This window comes from Rhipicephalus microplus, chromosome 6, assembly GCF_043290135.1.
Source record: "Rhipicephalus microplus isolate Deutch F79 chromosome 6, USDA_Rmic, whole genome shotgun sequence".
NCBI classification, from domain to species: domain Eukaryota; kingdom Metazoa; phylum Arthropoda; class Arachnida; order Ixodida; family Ixodidae; genus Rhipicephalus; species Rhipicephalus microplus.
The window spans coordinates 81,456,913-81,473,654 of NC_134705.1; the positions used below are offsets into that span (position 1 = coordinate 81,456,913).

At 44.7% G+C, this 16,742-nt stretch overlaps 1 protein-coding gene across 1 annotated transcript in view; it reads left to right on the forward strand.

Moving 5' to 3' along the window:
• Window positions 1-16,742, forward strand: part of LOC119167568 (arylsulfatase B) — a 77,761-nt gene that overhangs the window by 12,752 nt on the left and 48,267 nt on the right. Inside the window, exons 2-3 of the mRNA XM_037419074.2 lie at window positions 4,139-4,235; window positions 10,796-10,955. Coding sequence (XP_037274971.2) covers window positions 4,139-4,235; window positions 10,796-10,955 — 257 coding nt within the window. The remainder of the gene's footprint in view (window positions 1-4,138; window positions 4,236-10,795; window positions 10,956-16,742) is intronic.

The following is a 16,742-nucleotide window of genomic DNA, read 5'->3' on the forward strand; positions in this document are numbered from 1 at the left end:
GAGATGTTCTGTAGGCTTTGCAGCGCACTACGGTGTAGAACTTCAACTGCCGGAACATTCTTCTGTGAGTTGATCCTGACGTCTTTAATTTCATTTGGAGCAAGTCCTTCGAGGTATGCAGAGAGGACTTGCCTGTTAAGCCGCCGTAGGTTAGCTGAAGGGCCCACAGCCATGAAGAGTATATTGTGTGGCCAACACTGCGCGGTAGCCTGCACGGTGGATATACTCGTCGTCGACGATGTTCGTAGCAGTTTTCTTTTTGCATTGCGGCTCATCACGACTGTGTAGTCGTCATCCGATGACTCGAAACCATCGGAATAGAGCTCCGTTGCCTCGCTGTCTGTGCCACTTGAGGTGGTCCCACGTTTCCTAGCCGCTGCCAGACGTAGGCTTCTTCATCCATTCTCGCAAGGAGGGAGTGGCATCTCCCAGAATTTGCGGTAAAACAAATAGGGAATTTGAGACAAGGGTACAAGCGTTCTATGAAATTGACACTTCGTCCAAGAGGGCACTTAGAGAAGCTCTAGAATTACTATGCGGAATGAAACCACCAAAACTTTATCTGCCCAAATTTTCCCGTCATACATATGGTAGTCGCCATAGAAACATAACTCTGGTTATCGACTGTAATGGATAAATCTGTAGAACACAGGTATACCTATTCACTGGGACATAATCAATTTGATGTGCCACATTTTTGATTGATTGATTGATTTGTGGGGTTTAACGTCCCAAAACCACTATATAATTATGAGACACGCCGCAGTGGAGGACTCCGGAAATGTTGACCACCTGGGGTTCTTTAACGTGCACCTAAATCTGAGCACACGGGCCTACAACATTTCCGCCTCCATCGGAAATGCAGCCGCCGCAGCCGGGATTCGATCCCGCGACCTGCGGGTCAGCAGCCGAGTACCTTAGACCCTAGACCCCCGCGGCGGGGCTGTGCGACATTTTTCAACAGCTGCACATCCACATATTAATTTCCAAGCTTCGCTGTTTGATAATAAAGAATTTACAAGCATTTGAAATTCTCTCACAGAGCACTTTTTTCAGTCCTTTTTTCACTGAATTCCGTGTTCCAAGAGTTGTGGAGCAAGTCGGCAAAAAGTAACCTGTTAATTCGCGATTGTTAAACAGCTCGTGTACGAGAACTTTTGATGTCAACCTCGGTTTTGCCGGCTGTGGGAAAAAACGCAATAATCACGCGTAATAAAACTGAAGGGCCAGAGCCCGATACAAACCACGCCTACCGGTTGGGTAGGCAGCTGTTCTACGAGGCTTCATATGAATTCTCGAAGCTACTTTCATACCATAACCTTATACGAGCCTCATTTTACTATTGAGAGTGCGTGTTAACTATTTATTATTGCGTGGAAAACATGTTGGATGTCACCTGGTCTTACACTATGTGAATCCCACAAACTGTGGTAGATTCGAGGACCCACTCTTTTCAAAACACTCAGGCATGACTACTCTTCATCAGCAGAAGCCACGGCAATGTGTACAGCTGCCTAGTTGCTTCTGTACTCGTGCACCTTTAGCGGTTACTTTGTTGGTTCTCAAGGCAACATATTAGGGTGAAGTGCCCACGTTTTTATGCATTTGCAGAAAGCCGGCATTTCAGGAGAGTTAGGGTCATAGTAATGCGAGCAAACGTATTATTTCTCGCAATACTTTTTAGGCACCCGCTTTGCTAGCGAATGAGCACACGACAGCAGAAGGGCCTGATAACGCTACCTGCCTCACTGCTAGGCTCTCACAGCTAGTGTAAAATTGGGGCCAATCTAGCGAAGGATGAGGCACAATAAGCTCTTGTAACATATTTACCGAAACTTCGCCTGTATTCGCAACTAAAATCAACTTGAGAGGGCACTGCAGAGTTTCATCATGGCGGATTCATGGAGGTCACCGCGCCCCTTGTCGCTAATACAAATATTGCGTTTTCTGCAGTGTCATTGCAGTTCACGATACTTTGTAGAAGGGGAGTGGGTTGTTGACGCGGAACATCTTATTTTAGTCGGCATCAGTGGTCCGGCAAGCGCGAGCGGCGTTCTTGAACGGTGGTCGCGTTGTGTGTGTAATGCACATGGCACACCACGTCTCTGCGAAATTAGCTTACATACTTCGGACGCCACAGCGACATGCAGTCCTTCGATACAGTGGTCATTTAAGAGGTTCGAGTTAATATGTTAACACTGTTGCCTCACCTGGAAAGAAGATATCTGCTTGGCCGTTCGTTTTTATCTTTTTTTGGGCGGCACCATTCTACCATGCTCCTACCGTATACGACTGGCGCTCTGACGGTTTGAACCGGAGTACGCAGCTTCCCTATAATGCCGCTAGGTGCAGCATGAATTGCTGGAGTCGCGAATAAGCACCATTACCTTTTTAGCTGTACCGCTTTTCAGTGTTGTGAATTTCACCCCATATCATATCTATCCTACTTCTGGAGCTCTCCTTTTTGTTGTGGCAATTATAGCTACAAATATCTAGGTTGCCTTTTGCCAAAATCCTTACCTCGTGAAGCACGATCTATCCCACTACTGACTGAAGCACACCAGTTGCCGCTGAGGCTGCAAGCTGACCAGAGAGCGCTACATCATATTGAGCGTTTTAACCGAGCCCCACTTGGCAAGACACTCCTTAACAGGCTATCACAGCACCCACTTTCTCTGATGGGTAAACTGGCGGCTTTGTTTAATGACATTACTGCCATTCCGGCAAAACTATACAGTTGCCAACATAGACAAAGCACATGGCCATGTGCCTTACTTGCCCATCTGTCGATTCCAGGAATACGCAAAACGTGCGACCAACCTACTTCGGAATTATACCATTTAGCCCATATACACTTATGTGAAAACTTCGAAAACTATGGAAAAGTATTTACGGACGCTTCTGTACGCAGTGATGGCCTGGGCGCTTCTGCAGCTTTCTTCTTCCTTTCAACCGATATCAGGTGGTTGTCTAAAGTACCGCACCCCTCATCGTCGGTGACAGCTGAGCTAGCAGCAATTGATGTCGCTCTTAAGTACGTATAAGAAGGGTTACCAGCATCGAAGGCTGTCATCCTCACCGACTCTCGTGGTGCCCTTAGCAAACTCACCAGCAAGGAGACCAATTCTGATTAGCATCATGGAATCCATTAGCAACATCCTGTCACGTGGGGTATGCCTAGCTACACAGTGGGTACCTTCGCACGTGGGTATTGCAGGCAACGAAGGAGCAGATCGCCTTGCTTCGTCATGCAACCATGGTGGCTGTGACTGTCCGGGAATTCTATGTACGATGGACAACGCTCGTCTGTTTATACGCCGACACCTCCTAAAGCAGCACACATGCCAGCGTGTAGCGAATGAATCGTTCCCTCCTTGGGTTCGTGGCCGTGGCTTGCCTCGTAGCTCCCGAGCGCTGTTGTACAAATTAAAAGGGGGCTCTGTGCTGGTGCGTGAACGATTACACCGTCAAGGGCGTGTAGGCAGCCGGTTGTGCGCAGCTTGTGGCTCCTGCGAAACAGTTGAGCATCTCGTAGTGCACTGTCCCACATTCGCTGCGCAGCGGTCTTTGTTGATTAAGGAATATAAATTCCTCGGACTCAAGTGTGCGACTCTAGACGACTACCTCTTTCCGAGTGGTAGTGCTTCCCGACGCGACCAGGCCCACCGAGCTCTGCTTACATTTATGAACCGAACGAACCTGGCCATCCGTTTAAAGACGGTCTCTGTTTTATTATTATTTTTATTTAAGTTTTTTTACTCATACTCGTCGAAGTTCGTCATTTTTCCCCTTCCTCGTCTTCTTTCCTCTTTCTCCCCTCTAACCTCTGTTTCGTCTGTTTCTTCCCTCCTACCAAAAGAGTGAGCACGCGTTGTGCCCCTCTAGGTGGCAATTGCCAGATTGCTCTCTCCCTCTTTCCTGTCTGTCCTTGTGTACCTGTGTGTGAAAATCAAATAATAATATTAATATTAATAATATTATTAATATTATTTCGTGGTATAAAACTATTGCATGAATTGGGCATATCAGTTCATTCGGATACTGTGTGCGTTACGGTATTTTTTTACAAGTTAAACCAGGAAAGCCAATAATGCGTTCCATTACTTTTGTTGTCCTCCTTTCTTACTCACCTGTCTAGTACTACGATATCCTTGCCTTTTGGAGCATCTCATCCAGAACGTGTCAACAATACAACGAGGCCCCCCCATATAATTTTCATCCTGGCAGATGACCTTGTAAGTACAATGACAATTCTAAATCTTCATCTACGCCTAAGTAACTGCGAATAATGGTTTATTCACAAACGATTTGCGCAATACAGCAAACACAGATACTATAAATCTTATACCCCATTTTGCACTTAACTGGCATAATGACAAAAACTGCGCTAACTTCCTGGTATAGTAAGTTTGGTTTGAATAAAATTTCGAATAATGTTTAAGAACCTTTTTTCAAACTTATGAACTATAGTATTGTGCACAGTTCACCGGGACCTGGTTGTTCACCATTATGATCATATGTTGTACACGAACAGAGGGAGCGCATGCGCAAATGCATCTACTTCCTATATGCTTGATCCGGCCAGGCGATACCTGTGGGTCTCCACGCCTCAACGCAAGGGCGCGCGGTACCATGGCAAACTAGTGATGGAAGGGAAGGAGAAGACAGGTGCTTTAATCTCAACGGCGCGGTTCGTCCTCAAACAGCTTCGGTGCTCCTCTGAACAACATGTTGATCAAAATGCGAGCGCCGACATGGTAGCTCAGCGAGAATCGCTTGCTTTCACGTCACGTAAACGCAGCCGATCGCACACAGCTGCAGTCAGGGTCAGCGCGCCAGATGTACGCTCTGCCATGAAAGTGAGAGGAGAAGCGCACACTACATCCGGCCGCATTGAGTGACGTTTCCGTTTCCTTTATCTTGAGCTGCGACGAATGGTGGAACATTCTACTATAGTCTAGTGAAGTGCATATGCCTGCGCCGTAAACACCTTCTTCCGAACTCTATTCGCAGCAAAGCTATTGCCATTGTATGTTCTATTGGAAACTTTAACATCTTCATTATCTAATATACATGGTTAGCATACTGCGTCACAGTCTAAAACATTGGCACTGCCTACTGAGCAGGCGGCAGTATACTATGTTTGTTAATTATTATGGCTAATAAGCTCCAAGATATCTTAATTAGGATTGAGTTAGTGACCCGCAAGACTAACTCATCTTCCTCATCACTGGCCTTAATTCAGTCGTCAAGCCTGTAACATGGAATAATTACCCATATCCATAACGTGCCCCACAAGACAAACTTCATTTCGCGACTTTCATTTCGCATTGTGCTGTGTCACAAGAGGCGCAGCTAGCGCTATACTACATGTCTTCCTGGTACATGATGTTTCGTTCACAATAGTTAGGAGGGGACCGGCGCATTTCGTGTTTATGGTGATCACTCAGAAAGAAATACCCTGTCAAGAGAATCTATTCTTCACTACGCTCTTACACAGACAACTTGAGGTTTACTGTATGACTGCCACAATTACTCGACATACCCATACGCATGCTATTTGCTTTCTGCGCATGTGATACATCACCGATTTCACGAGAAAGTTCAATGGTTGAGCTATTTTCCGGTGCTGACTCGCACATCCCCAAGTTCTAACATCATTTGTATTGGTGCCACTTGTGGAGCGGAGTGATCAAGCAAAGCACAATTGAGGGAGCCATGCTTATCTACTTCAAACCTGCCATGTTAAGTCTCCAACAAACCTGTGGTCTCAATGAGACATTTAGTTTCTCTTCGGTCTGGCGAGGCTTGAGTACATGCAATGCCAATAGATGGTCACACTCACGTCACCGAGCTGACCTTAGAAAACACCCTTCGATAAATAATAGCTGATGAGAAGCAGCAGTCGCTTTTTTGTTCACATGCGCAAGCTCTATTCTTATAACCACTGTGACATTGTCTGTTTCGCGCATCAGTGAACAAGACTGACCCACTGTGACAAAACAAATTTGTTTGATTCCCGCTAAACGGGAAGCTTTTGTTAAAATATGGTGCAAATAACTCTGAGCAGTTGATGCTCCCAATTATCACCCACAGTCCCACACGGTGCACGGTTTAGCTACGCCAATCTTGCTCTATCGTTACGTAGATTAATGTGTTACATTTGTCAATGCGTGCTTTTTCTGCAAAAAAATCACGTTATTTATTCGCAAAGAGCACCCAAAAACACCTTGATAGAGCTGAGAGCCATATATATATATATATATATATATATATATATATATATAAATATATATATATATATATATAGGTGCTTTAATCTCAACGGCGCGGTTCGTCCTCAAACAGCTTCGGTGCTCCTCTGAACAACATGTTGATCAAAATGCGAGCGCCGACATGGTAGCTCAGCGAGAATCGCTTGCTTTCACGTCACGTAAACGCAGCCGATCGCACACAGCTGCATATATATATATATATATATATATATATATATATATATATATATATATATATATATATATATATATATATATATATATATATATATATATATATATATATATATATATATATATATACATATATATATATATATATATATATATATATATATATATCATGAATCTGAAGTCGTGTAAGGTGGTAATGTGTACTTTAACAGCTGAACCATAACAAGGTATTCTTAGCAAATGTGTGACATTTTAGAATGAGATACTTCATTTTACGTAAGGAAAGGTTGTTATGATTTTTGAGAGTGGCTGTTCAGTCATCCGTCACTGCTACCACCTCACTGCTTTCGTGAATTGCAGAAGTGGCGTTGTAGGTCAGTGCGGTCCTCAGGAGCGTCATTCCGATGGAGATCGAAGTTGACCGCCCGATTGAATTTGTTTATATCCACTAAAATACACCCCAGTCGTCCAAATCTGATTTATGTAACTTTATGAGTTGTCCACAATTACTTTGTAGAAAAATATACATATAGCGCATTGTGGGCCCGGCACTGAAGTGCTTCTTGTCGTACATAAGTCATATTAGAAGTACACGACGAACAATTTTCGTTATTAACCTTGCTGATACCATACGAATAATTATTGCAAAAAATGCTCAACATCCTATGCTGAAATGGCAGTTACCCAGATAAAGATGTTGACCAGCAATTTTGAAAGTGCAGCATTAACAGAGCCAAAATTTAAGAGAGTGTTAGAGATGTAAGCACGGAGACGCTGATAAATCAAGGTCTCTCAAAAAAGAAAATCCATACGTCTTTTAAATAAGGACGTTGAGATTCAGCATCTTCACAACGAGGCTAGAGAACACTTAGCGCACTTAACGATCATTTGCACTGGAAGTTGAAGGCGGTGAAGGCCTCAAAAGTTATAGCGACGGTGATGATAATGCTGTTAACTCAAGAGAATACTGTTGCCCTTTGTGCTTATTCTTCTCTTGAAACTACTTTTCACTCAATATTCAATTTCAATGTGTTCACACTCAAAAATAGTGTTACAATGAAAATAGTATAATTTTCCAGGCGCGACGCCGGAAGCGCAACATATGGCGTGGAATAAATGAAGCCCCACAGCCACACACAGGTTCAACGAGCTCACGCGACTGTTAAAAGAACAATATATACACTCGCAGCCACAATCCGCGCCGCTGTGTTTCCAATGAGCGTCCCTTGTTCAAATGGTGTTGCTGTTCGACAAATTTGGTTGACGTTGAAATCTGCGGCATTGCAAAGAACATTTGTGAGCACGCATTATTTTCGAGATTCTGGTTTCCTCGACTGACCAAGCATGCAGCATCCGAGCGACTGAAAAGGCTGTAGGGGACTGGGCACGTTGGTTATGAAAGCCAATCCGCGCAATCGACAGGAGGTGCTGCATATCCTCTCCCCTGTGCCATCCTATCGCCGACGTTGGTTTGCGTTCATAATTCAAGAGACGCTAACTGCGCATGATGAGAGTCTGACCATGACTTGACCAAAGTACTATACTGAGTAGAGTGCTCAATGAAATTGGGTTAATAATTTCGCGTGCTTTAGACTGCAAGCACTCACGACGCTGCAATACGTTTAGAAACTATTGTCGCGTTAAACTGAAGGTCTTATTCAGCAACGATTCTATTACTTACCAGCGCATCAATGCATTGTTGCGACATAAAGATGCTACAATATAACATTTTCACCGCAGAAAAAAAGAAGCACGTGGGAATTGGACAGTTATCTTGTGTTGGACAAGTATTTGGGTCATATCATAATTTCAGCATAGCTCATTTTATGGGCTCCAGTAAAGCGGCACAGGTCGCGCATGTCTCCTTGAACAAGCAGGCTGGCACGCTTTTCCCGCTGCAGCCTATAAACGCGCAGAGTGCCACCCATACTGCGTGGGCATTGTGAATGGTCGGCTTGTAACCTACTTTTCTGGAATGGCTCTGTCATTTCACTATATCATGCCGAGGTTACTAATAAGTCTGGCAAATAGGTCTTGTTGCAGTAAGGTACCATTAGTTAGATTTTTTTTGACAAGGTCGAAAGAATTAGGTCGCCTTGTGCTTACTATAATGAATAGAAGAATATTAACCCCATTTTAATCCTCCGTGAGTTCTTCAACAGCCTTGAGTCTTAGGATTAAGCTAGTTATCCTAAGCGTCATTCATATCGACGCTTCTTGTATGTTTGAATGCGTTCTGTGTGTGAAGAGACATCGATGGCTATACGCAGACTAAATTTGCGGTATTTCATTCTTCGCATGTACTTGCATGTGTTACATAGCACACTATCTGTACTCCTCAACGACCACGACTGTACCAGGCGGTAAACGTCCTTGCACGCATTTTCTTATCACATCAAGGACTCTTGCTTACTCCACTATATGATAGCCAACGTTGGCGATCACTGACTGAGAGTTTGCTACATACGCCAACACGTGTGTGACTTTATGGTCGCCATATAATTTTTACGCAAGGTATCAATCGGAATGCGGAGCCAGTTCGCCCTTGATAAAAATGATTTGCTTTTTACCCTTCAAGTGAATCAGACAGAAACATACTTTTTCTTACCGTGCTAAACTCCTGATAAATGATGGATTGATATGGCTGTACCCTTTCGATCGGGCGTGGGCTAACGCCACCAAGCCGTAATACTTAGGGAACCAAAAACTAGATTTCTCTCTTTTTTTTTATATAGTGAGGTTGAGGAATGGTACTTTGCACTGAAGGGTTTAGTTTTCACTTTTGCGTTGACTGTAACCACTAATCAGATAACCTCCTCCTAGTTAATTCTCCCAGCTTGAAGTCTATTTTGCCCTCCCTGTCCCTGAACCCCAGTGCTTTGAAAAACTCTGCGCCATGATCCTGAACTATAGGTTAAGCCCTTTACAGAACATTATCAAGTGTTTGGAAGTTTCCTCCTCTCCACACGCACTGCATAACATGTCTACCTCTTCGTAATCGGCCCGACATTTCTTGGTTCGCAATACTCCCATTATTGCCTCAAACAGTAGAGAACTACCCCGAGTATTATAATAGATCCTTTCCTTGGCAGTATCCGGTTTAAAAGTTCGATAAAACTCTAGTGCGGACTTCTTAATCATGCCGATCCTCCACATATCGGTCTAAGCTTCCTTCACCTTCGACTTAACCAATAATTCATTTTGGTTTGGCCCCCTGCTGTTTTCAAAGCATTTACCAGTCAATTTTCTCGTTCACTTCCTCCATTTTGTATCAACACTTTTCATGTGCATGTAGCTAAAAACCCTTCTAGTCCAACGCGCCTTCCTCATTTCTCTCAATCGCTTTTAAAATTTTAGCTTGCTGCTAGCTTCCCTGCCTTCAAATGATGTCCATCCCATTTCACCTTGTACTCCCTGATTTGGTGTATTTCCGTGAGCTCCTAAGGCAAGCCTACCTATTCCACGTTGCTTAATTTCTAATCTTGCTTGAACTTCTGATCTTATGCACAAGACCGCATTGCCGAACGTCAGACCAGGAACCATGACCCCTTTCCAAACTACTCTCAAAACGTAATGCCTATTGTAGTTCCACAGTGCCCTATTTTTCATCACTGCTGCATTCCTGTTACCTTTATTCGTCACGTATATTTCATGTTCCCTTAGGTACTTGGTCCAATTGCTTATTCATACGCCCAAATATTTGTATTCATCTGCTATCTCTAGCGTGACCTCCTGTATTCTAAGCTCACTACCTTCATTATCATTGAAAATCATGACTGCTGATTTTTCCTCACTCAATCTGAAATCTAACCTATCTCCCTCATTACCGCAGATGTCCATCAATCTCTGCAAATCTTTCTTGTTGTCGCCCATTAAAATTATATCATCTGCGTACAGTAATGCTGGTTGTGCCTGTTCAATGAGTTACCGTTCAAATAAGGACGGCGCCCTCTTTACATGCGTGTTTAATTCCGGCATGCACAGGCTGCTCTTGCCAATAGTTTCTGTCGAGTTGAGGTCATAACACGTGTGCGCTTTTAATTTTTATTACCCGTGTATCTGTACGCTGATATTTTTCTCTCCAATATTTTTATGTGCGAGTCATCACCATGGTAAAGTTGTGATGCAAACATTGCACAAGAGACTAAACGTCAGCAAAGATGTACAGGGGGACTTATATGGTTCTATAAATTGGGTACAGATATAAGATTTCTTCGGCAAAACATGCATCACCCACTATTACCCATAAAGCATCTCGTAGGTGCCACATAACTTCACTGAGTTCATGACAAGTTCTGAGGTGTGTTCACCTATTTCGCGGCATTTTTGACGCTTATAATTTGCAGGGGTGGAATGACGTCAGTTTCCACGGGTCACGACAGATACCGACTCCAAACATAGACGCCCTGGCAGTGAGTGGCGTCGTTCTACAGCGCCACTACTCAACCCCCACCTGCTCACCTTCACGGGCCGCTTTCCTGACATCACGCTACCCGCCACGTGTCGGTGAGAGCAGCATGTGTAATTAAACTGGAAAAAACCTTTCTGCTACGTAGGCAGTAGTTCACGCTCGCACTGTAAGGCCACATTCATAACTGAAATTTGAAGCAAAAACGCAAACGCTAGAGCGGACGGAAAACCATGTCCGCACGCGTCGAAAATGTTCACATTCGTTCTGCCTCTCATGCATCCCACTGCCACCGCCACCTTCGCTACTTTGAGAATTCATTAAATTTGCCTGCTTTATGGTCACTGACATTTATACAGACTTCTAGTTATTCACGCATTCACGAATTATAAAGAAAGAGCTCCACTTTTTCAAACGTTTGTTACATCGTTCTCATCCCTGCATGATCCTAATCACCATCATCCACTTGTTTCTTTGTCCTCATTGCCACTCTGGGTCATCATCATCGTCATCGTCTGTGTACTGGCTCTGCCTGTTCGTTTTGCGAGGTTTTTCTTCAAAGAAACGCTGACGCAACCAAGACTACCAAAACTTCATACGCGGTAGAGGTGGATTTTCGGTCATCTGACCTCCCGCAGCCCGCTGTACCCCCTGGAGCTTCGTTCAGACCGCCGCTTGCGCCCATAGTCAGGCAGCATGTCCCAGATCGAGCCTGCCAGCGCTGATGTCATCAACCACGCACCGCCGCAAGCTGCACCCCCTCACTTACATACACGGACATCAGCGGGAACCCCCGCTCTTCGCTGGTCTTCGTGGAGAAGACGTAGAAGACTGGCTTGATGACTAGGACCGCGTAAGTGCCGGTAATAGGTGGGACGAGGCCACCCAACTGCGTTACATCCTTTTTATCTGACCGGAGTTGCGAAGACATGGTATTTTAAACCACGTCGTTGACTTACCCGACCTAGCTACATTCCAGCAGCAGCTGCGACACGTTTTTGGGACACCCGACATTAGATCCGCCGTCGCGAAGATGACACTCGATACTCGCCGACAACATCCCAGGGAATCGTACACTTCATACATCCAGGATGTCCTCGCACTATGCCGGCGTGTCAATCACTCCAAGCCAGAATCAGACAAAGTGCGCCATATATTGAAAGGTATTGGGATTGGGCCTGTTGCCTTCAATTCCCTCACTGTGCAAAACCCAGCTACCATCACTGATGTCATGACGACGCCCTTGATTTCCTACAAGGCGCGAAATACTTTTCAAGCATCGACTTGCGTTCTGGGTACTGGCAGATCCCCATGCATGAAGACGATAAGGACAAAACGGCGCTCGCGACCACCGATGGGCTATGTGAATTTAACGTGATGCCTTTCGGGAACTGCAACGCACCCGGTACTTTTGAGAGCTTGATAGACACCGTGCTGCGTGGCCTGAAAAGGAAAAGTTGCCTTTCCTACCTGAACGACAACATTATCTTTTTGTCAACGTTTCCTGTACACCTAAAACAATTGGATCAAGTCCTGAAGTGCCTTGCCTGCACTCGGCTCCAATCGAAATAAACACTAAGAAATGCTCTTTCACTAGCAAATCTATCAAGGTTTCAGGACACGTCGTTAGCAAAGATGGCATCTGGCCCGATTCTGACAAGATTTCTGCAGTCCTTCACTTTCCGCGTCCCGAAAAACCGAAGGAGCTTCGCAGTTTCTTTGGCCTCACCTCCTATTTTTGCCGGTTTATCCAGAACTTCGCTTCTATTGCTGCTCCATTACACCAGCTTCTTGCTTTCAACGTCCCTTTCTGTGGTCTCAAAAATTTCAAACGGCATTCGAGCTACTCAAGCGGGCAGTCACGTCTGAACCTCTGCTCTGCCACTTTGACGAAGCCGCACCGACTATCCTCCATACCGACGCTAGCGGCCTTGGTGTAGGAGATGTTCTTCTTCAACGCGACAAGTCTTCCCTAGAAAAAGTTGTTGCATATGCCAGTCGCGTACTTACCCCTGCCGAAAATAACTACACGATAACTGAGCAAGAGTGTTTCGCTGTGGTTTGGTCGGTGCAGAAGTTCCGTCCCTATCTCCACGGCCGTCACTTCACAGTCGTTAAGGGCCATCATGCCTTATCCTGGCATTCTACACTGAATAACTTGTCCGGACGATTGGGTGGGTGGATACTACGCTTGCAGCAGTACGAATTTGACATAAATTACAAGTCAAGTAGAAAACATCAAGACGGCGACGCTTTATTTCGTTGCCCGCTTCCCACTGCCCATATCAGCAATGGTGAAAACCCAACCACCACATGTACATAAGTTCATACACTCACCTCAATAAGGCAACCCTTTTCGGACGACGAGCCTACATTTATCTCCACGTCTGCACCTGCTGGACCTCTACAGCCACTTCCGTGTCCTTCAATGCCGTTCGAGGTTGTAGCTTTCGACCTTTATGGGCCTCTCTCCGTCACATCTGTTGGCAAACGATGGATAGTGACCGCCGTGGACCACCTGAGACGCTACGCTGAGACTTCCTCTGTTATTACAGGCTCAGCTGTGAAAGTTGCAGACTTTATTCTCCACGCCATCAACCTGCGTGTGGGGCTCCTCGTGTACTGCTTAGTGACCGTAAAAAGTGTTCCTGTCACCAATAGTAAATAAAGTACTGCGCGCTTCTGGAACTACTCACAAGACAGCTTCAAGCTACCACCCTCAGACAAATGGTCTCACAGAAAGATTTCACCAAATCTTTGCTGACATGATAGCCGTTTACGTTCAGCCCGACCACAAAAACTGGCATACTCTTTTACCATTCCTGACCTTCGCTTGCAACACCGCCGTTCAGCGAACAACTTGCTACTCACTGTTTTATTTCATGTACTGAAGCACCCCGACTACCTTTCTCAACGTCTCCTTCTTTAACAGCCATGAGAATTCATATCAGTCTTCTAGCGAAGAATACACTTCCCGCCTGGCCCAGTCTCGCCATCAGGCTCGCATCAATACTGAAGCAAAACAGCATGAGCAGAAGATCATCTATGACGCATCCCGCCGTTGTGTCTTTCCCCGTCTTTCATCCCGTCTTTCATTTGTCTCTTTCATCCCGCGTTGTGTCTTTCCAACCTAATGACGAGGTGCTTCTTTTGACACCTATTCGCACTCCTGGTCTCTGTGACAAATTACAGCCACGCTTCACCTGGCCATACATTGTTTTAGAACAGACTTCGCCGGTCAATTATTGTGTGACACAACTCATTGCCCCAACAGACCACCGCTACCGCAGCACAGACATTGTCCACGTTTGTCGCAAGAAACCTTACACGCGACGTTTCCCGTCACTTTGACATACGGCAGCCAAAGTGTTCGCTTCCAAGTGGGGGCAATTTGTATGGGCATTTGTTACTTACATCGTTTTCATCCCTGCATGATCCCAATCACCATCATCCGCTTGTATCTTTGTCCTCATTGCCACTCTGGGTCATCATCTGTGTACTGGCTCTGCCTGTTCGTTTTGCGAGGTCTTTCCTCAAATAAACACGCCGACGCAACCAAGAGTACCAAGACTTCATATATATATATATATATATATATATATATATATATATATATATATATATATATATATATATATATATATATATATATATATATATATATATATATATATATATATATATATATATATATATATATATAAACGACTCGAGCGAATGGCAGTGATGGCGGTGGCGGAATCAGCCAGGCTGTGCAAAAGCAAAACACGCTGGGACATGCCGACTAGCTTCTGCTGCAGTGCCAACTTAAAGTGTTTTCGGCGACCGTAACCCAAACCATGCTGTTGATAGAAGCGTCGTCGTTGAGGCCATGAAGCTGCATCGTGCCGTCATGATGAATCTGCGGCCAGCTGTTTATATTACGTGGTTTCAGCTATTGCAACCAAAGCCGTGAAGCGTGAAGGTGATCAGCCTTCGCGTGGCGTAAAAATCAATCTTGGACCAACTTTCTTACGCGCAGACCTCGTTGCGTGGTTTTCAAGCTGCTTATTTGGCGAAGCGAGTGAATTTCTGGTGTGTTTAGCCACTTTCGCTCCCTTCGAGTCCAAGTGGCAACGCGCCTTAGGAAGTCAATCTTAACCGGCATCGTTGCTGGAGGCCTCTGTTATGCATTTACCATTTCAGTCCTAAAAAATTATGGTCATTCACCTACAGCCTAGTAAATTAAAAATAAAAACCATGGGCGTGTATACTTTAATCCTATTATCTACATCATTTGAATCAGAACCACTCCGAAAAAAAGCGTATCAGGGTATTTGGCATACCTTAAGCTTCGTCTTCAAGTGTTGAATGTCATAACGATATCCTCTATCCAGTACTTGCTTCAACCCCTTAGTGCATACTTTTAATTGTGTGAGGTTACTCGAAAGTTCAAGTTTTATATTATTGCAATATAACTGATAAAGTTTAAACTGGCTTATGTAAACGAAGTTTTCGCACATGACTGCATTCTGCGTAATGGGTAGCATTACATGTCCAGATTCTTGATGGAATGTGCACCTGTACCTCATAAGATTACTGGGATATTATATGTTGTATTGTGAAGCCTGTATACAAGACGCATGTGCTTTTAGTACAACAGTCACACTCACTGCCTTTCAAAGAAAGGGAAGTTATTTTCACTATACCTCCACGCAGACGCTGTGTGGCAGAAGACATGTTTGCTTCGCAAACCAGTGTGGTGCGATCAACACTCGGATCCGGAAAGTTGTATTATTCATTTATTTGCGCCTTTCTCAATTTTTTGCTCACCATCAATGGCGGTCATGTTGACGACGTCACCGAAGGCTATGGAAACGCCAGAATTTCTGCGAAACGAGCACCTATCGTGCAGACTTACCAATGTGTTATTAGGTATAGATTTAAAAAAAAAGTTCTTCCTTGTCTAGGAAGATGCACATCTTCCTTGTCTAGGAAGCGGCACATCTTCCTTGTCTAGGAAGATGTGCCGCTTTCGTTAGTCATAGAGAATGTTAGAGTAACACAGAAAACAGAACTTGTACCTCTCTAAAATTGTTCCAAGAGCCGGGTGAGTTCGTGATTTCAATCATGTACTCTGACGTAAGGAAACAAAATATAAGTAAAACCTGTGCTGATGGTATTCTCATTATGCACTGGCACGAAATGAGTGGAGGTCACGCAGTCGACCATTAATCTCGTAATCCTCTGAGCGCATCCGGCAGTGGGCCACGTTTTTGTTGTCGCGTGCAGTCTTTTTGCGACGAACGAACTACGATTTGAGAAGCTTTGCTTCCCACCATTTTTCCAGAGCCAACATCGTGGCTTTATTGAAGTAGAAGGCATGTCCGGGCACCCAACAGTGTTTGGCGAAATTTATCTCTGAATGCGCGTTATTAGTGGCTTTGGCGACGTCCCATGTGTGCTCCTTGAGCCTCGTTGACCGCTTCCTGCCTGTTTCACCGGTGTATGATGAATCGCAGTCACAGCATGGTACCATGTAAAGGACCCCGCTTGATCATTCGTAGGAGTGCGGTCTTTCGCTTTGGAAAACACGTATTACAAAATGCCATGAGGCTGCAAAATGATTTTAATGGCCAGGGCATGAAGTGCACTCCAAACAGCGTCCGACACGTTCGAAACGTAAGGAACGGAAACCATGGATGTTGTGCTTTGTTGCAGTAGACTCTTTGTTTCTGTTTGTGCGCGTTGCTGGGTGCTGTTGATATACGTGCTCAGATAATGCCTTCGTACAAACGCACCAACTACATTTTTCATGTCATGTCACTAAGTGCTGATCAGAAGGAGCAGCACCACAACGGGAGAGAAAAAATTTTCACGGCGTACCGTTTGTGTGTATTGGGTGG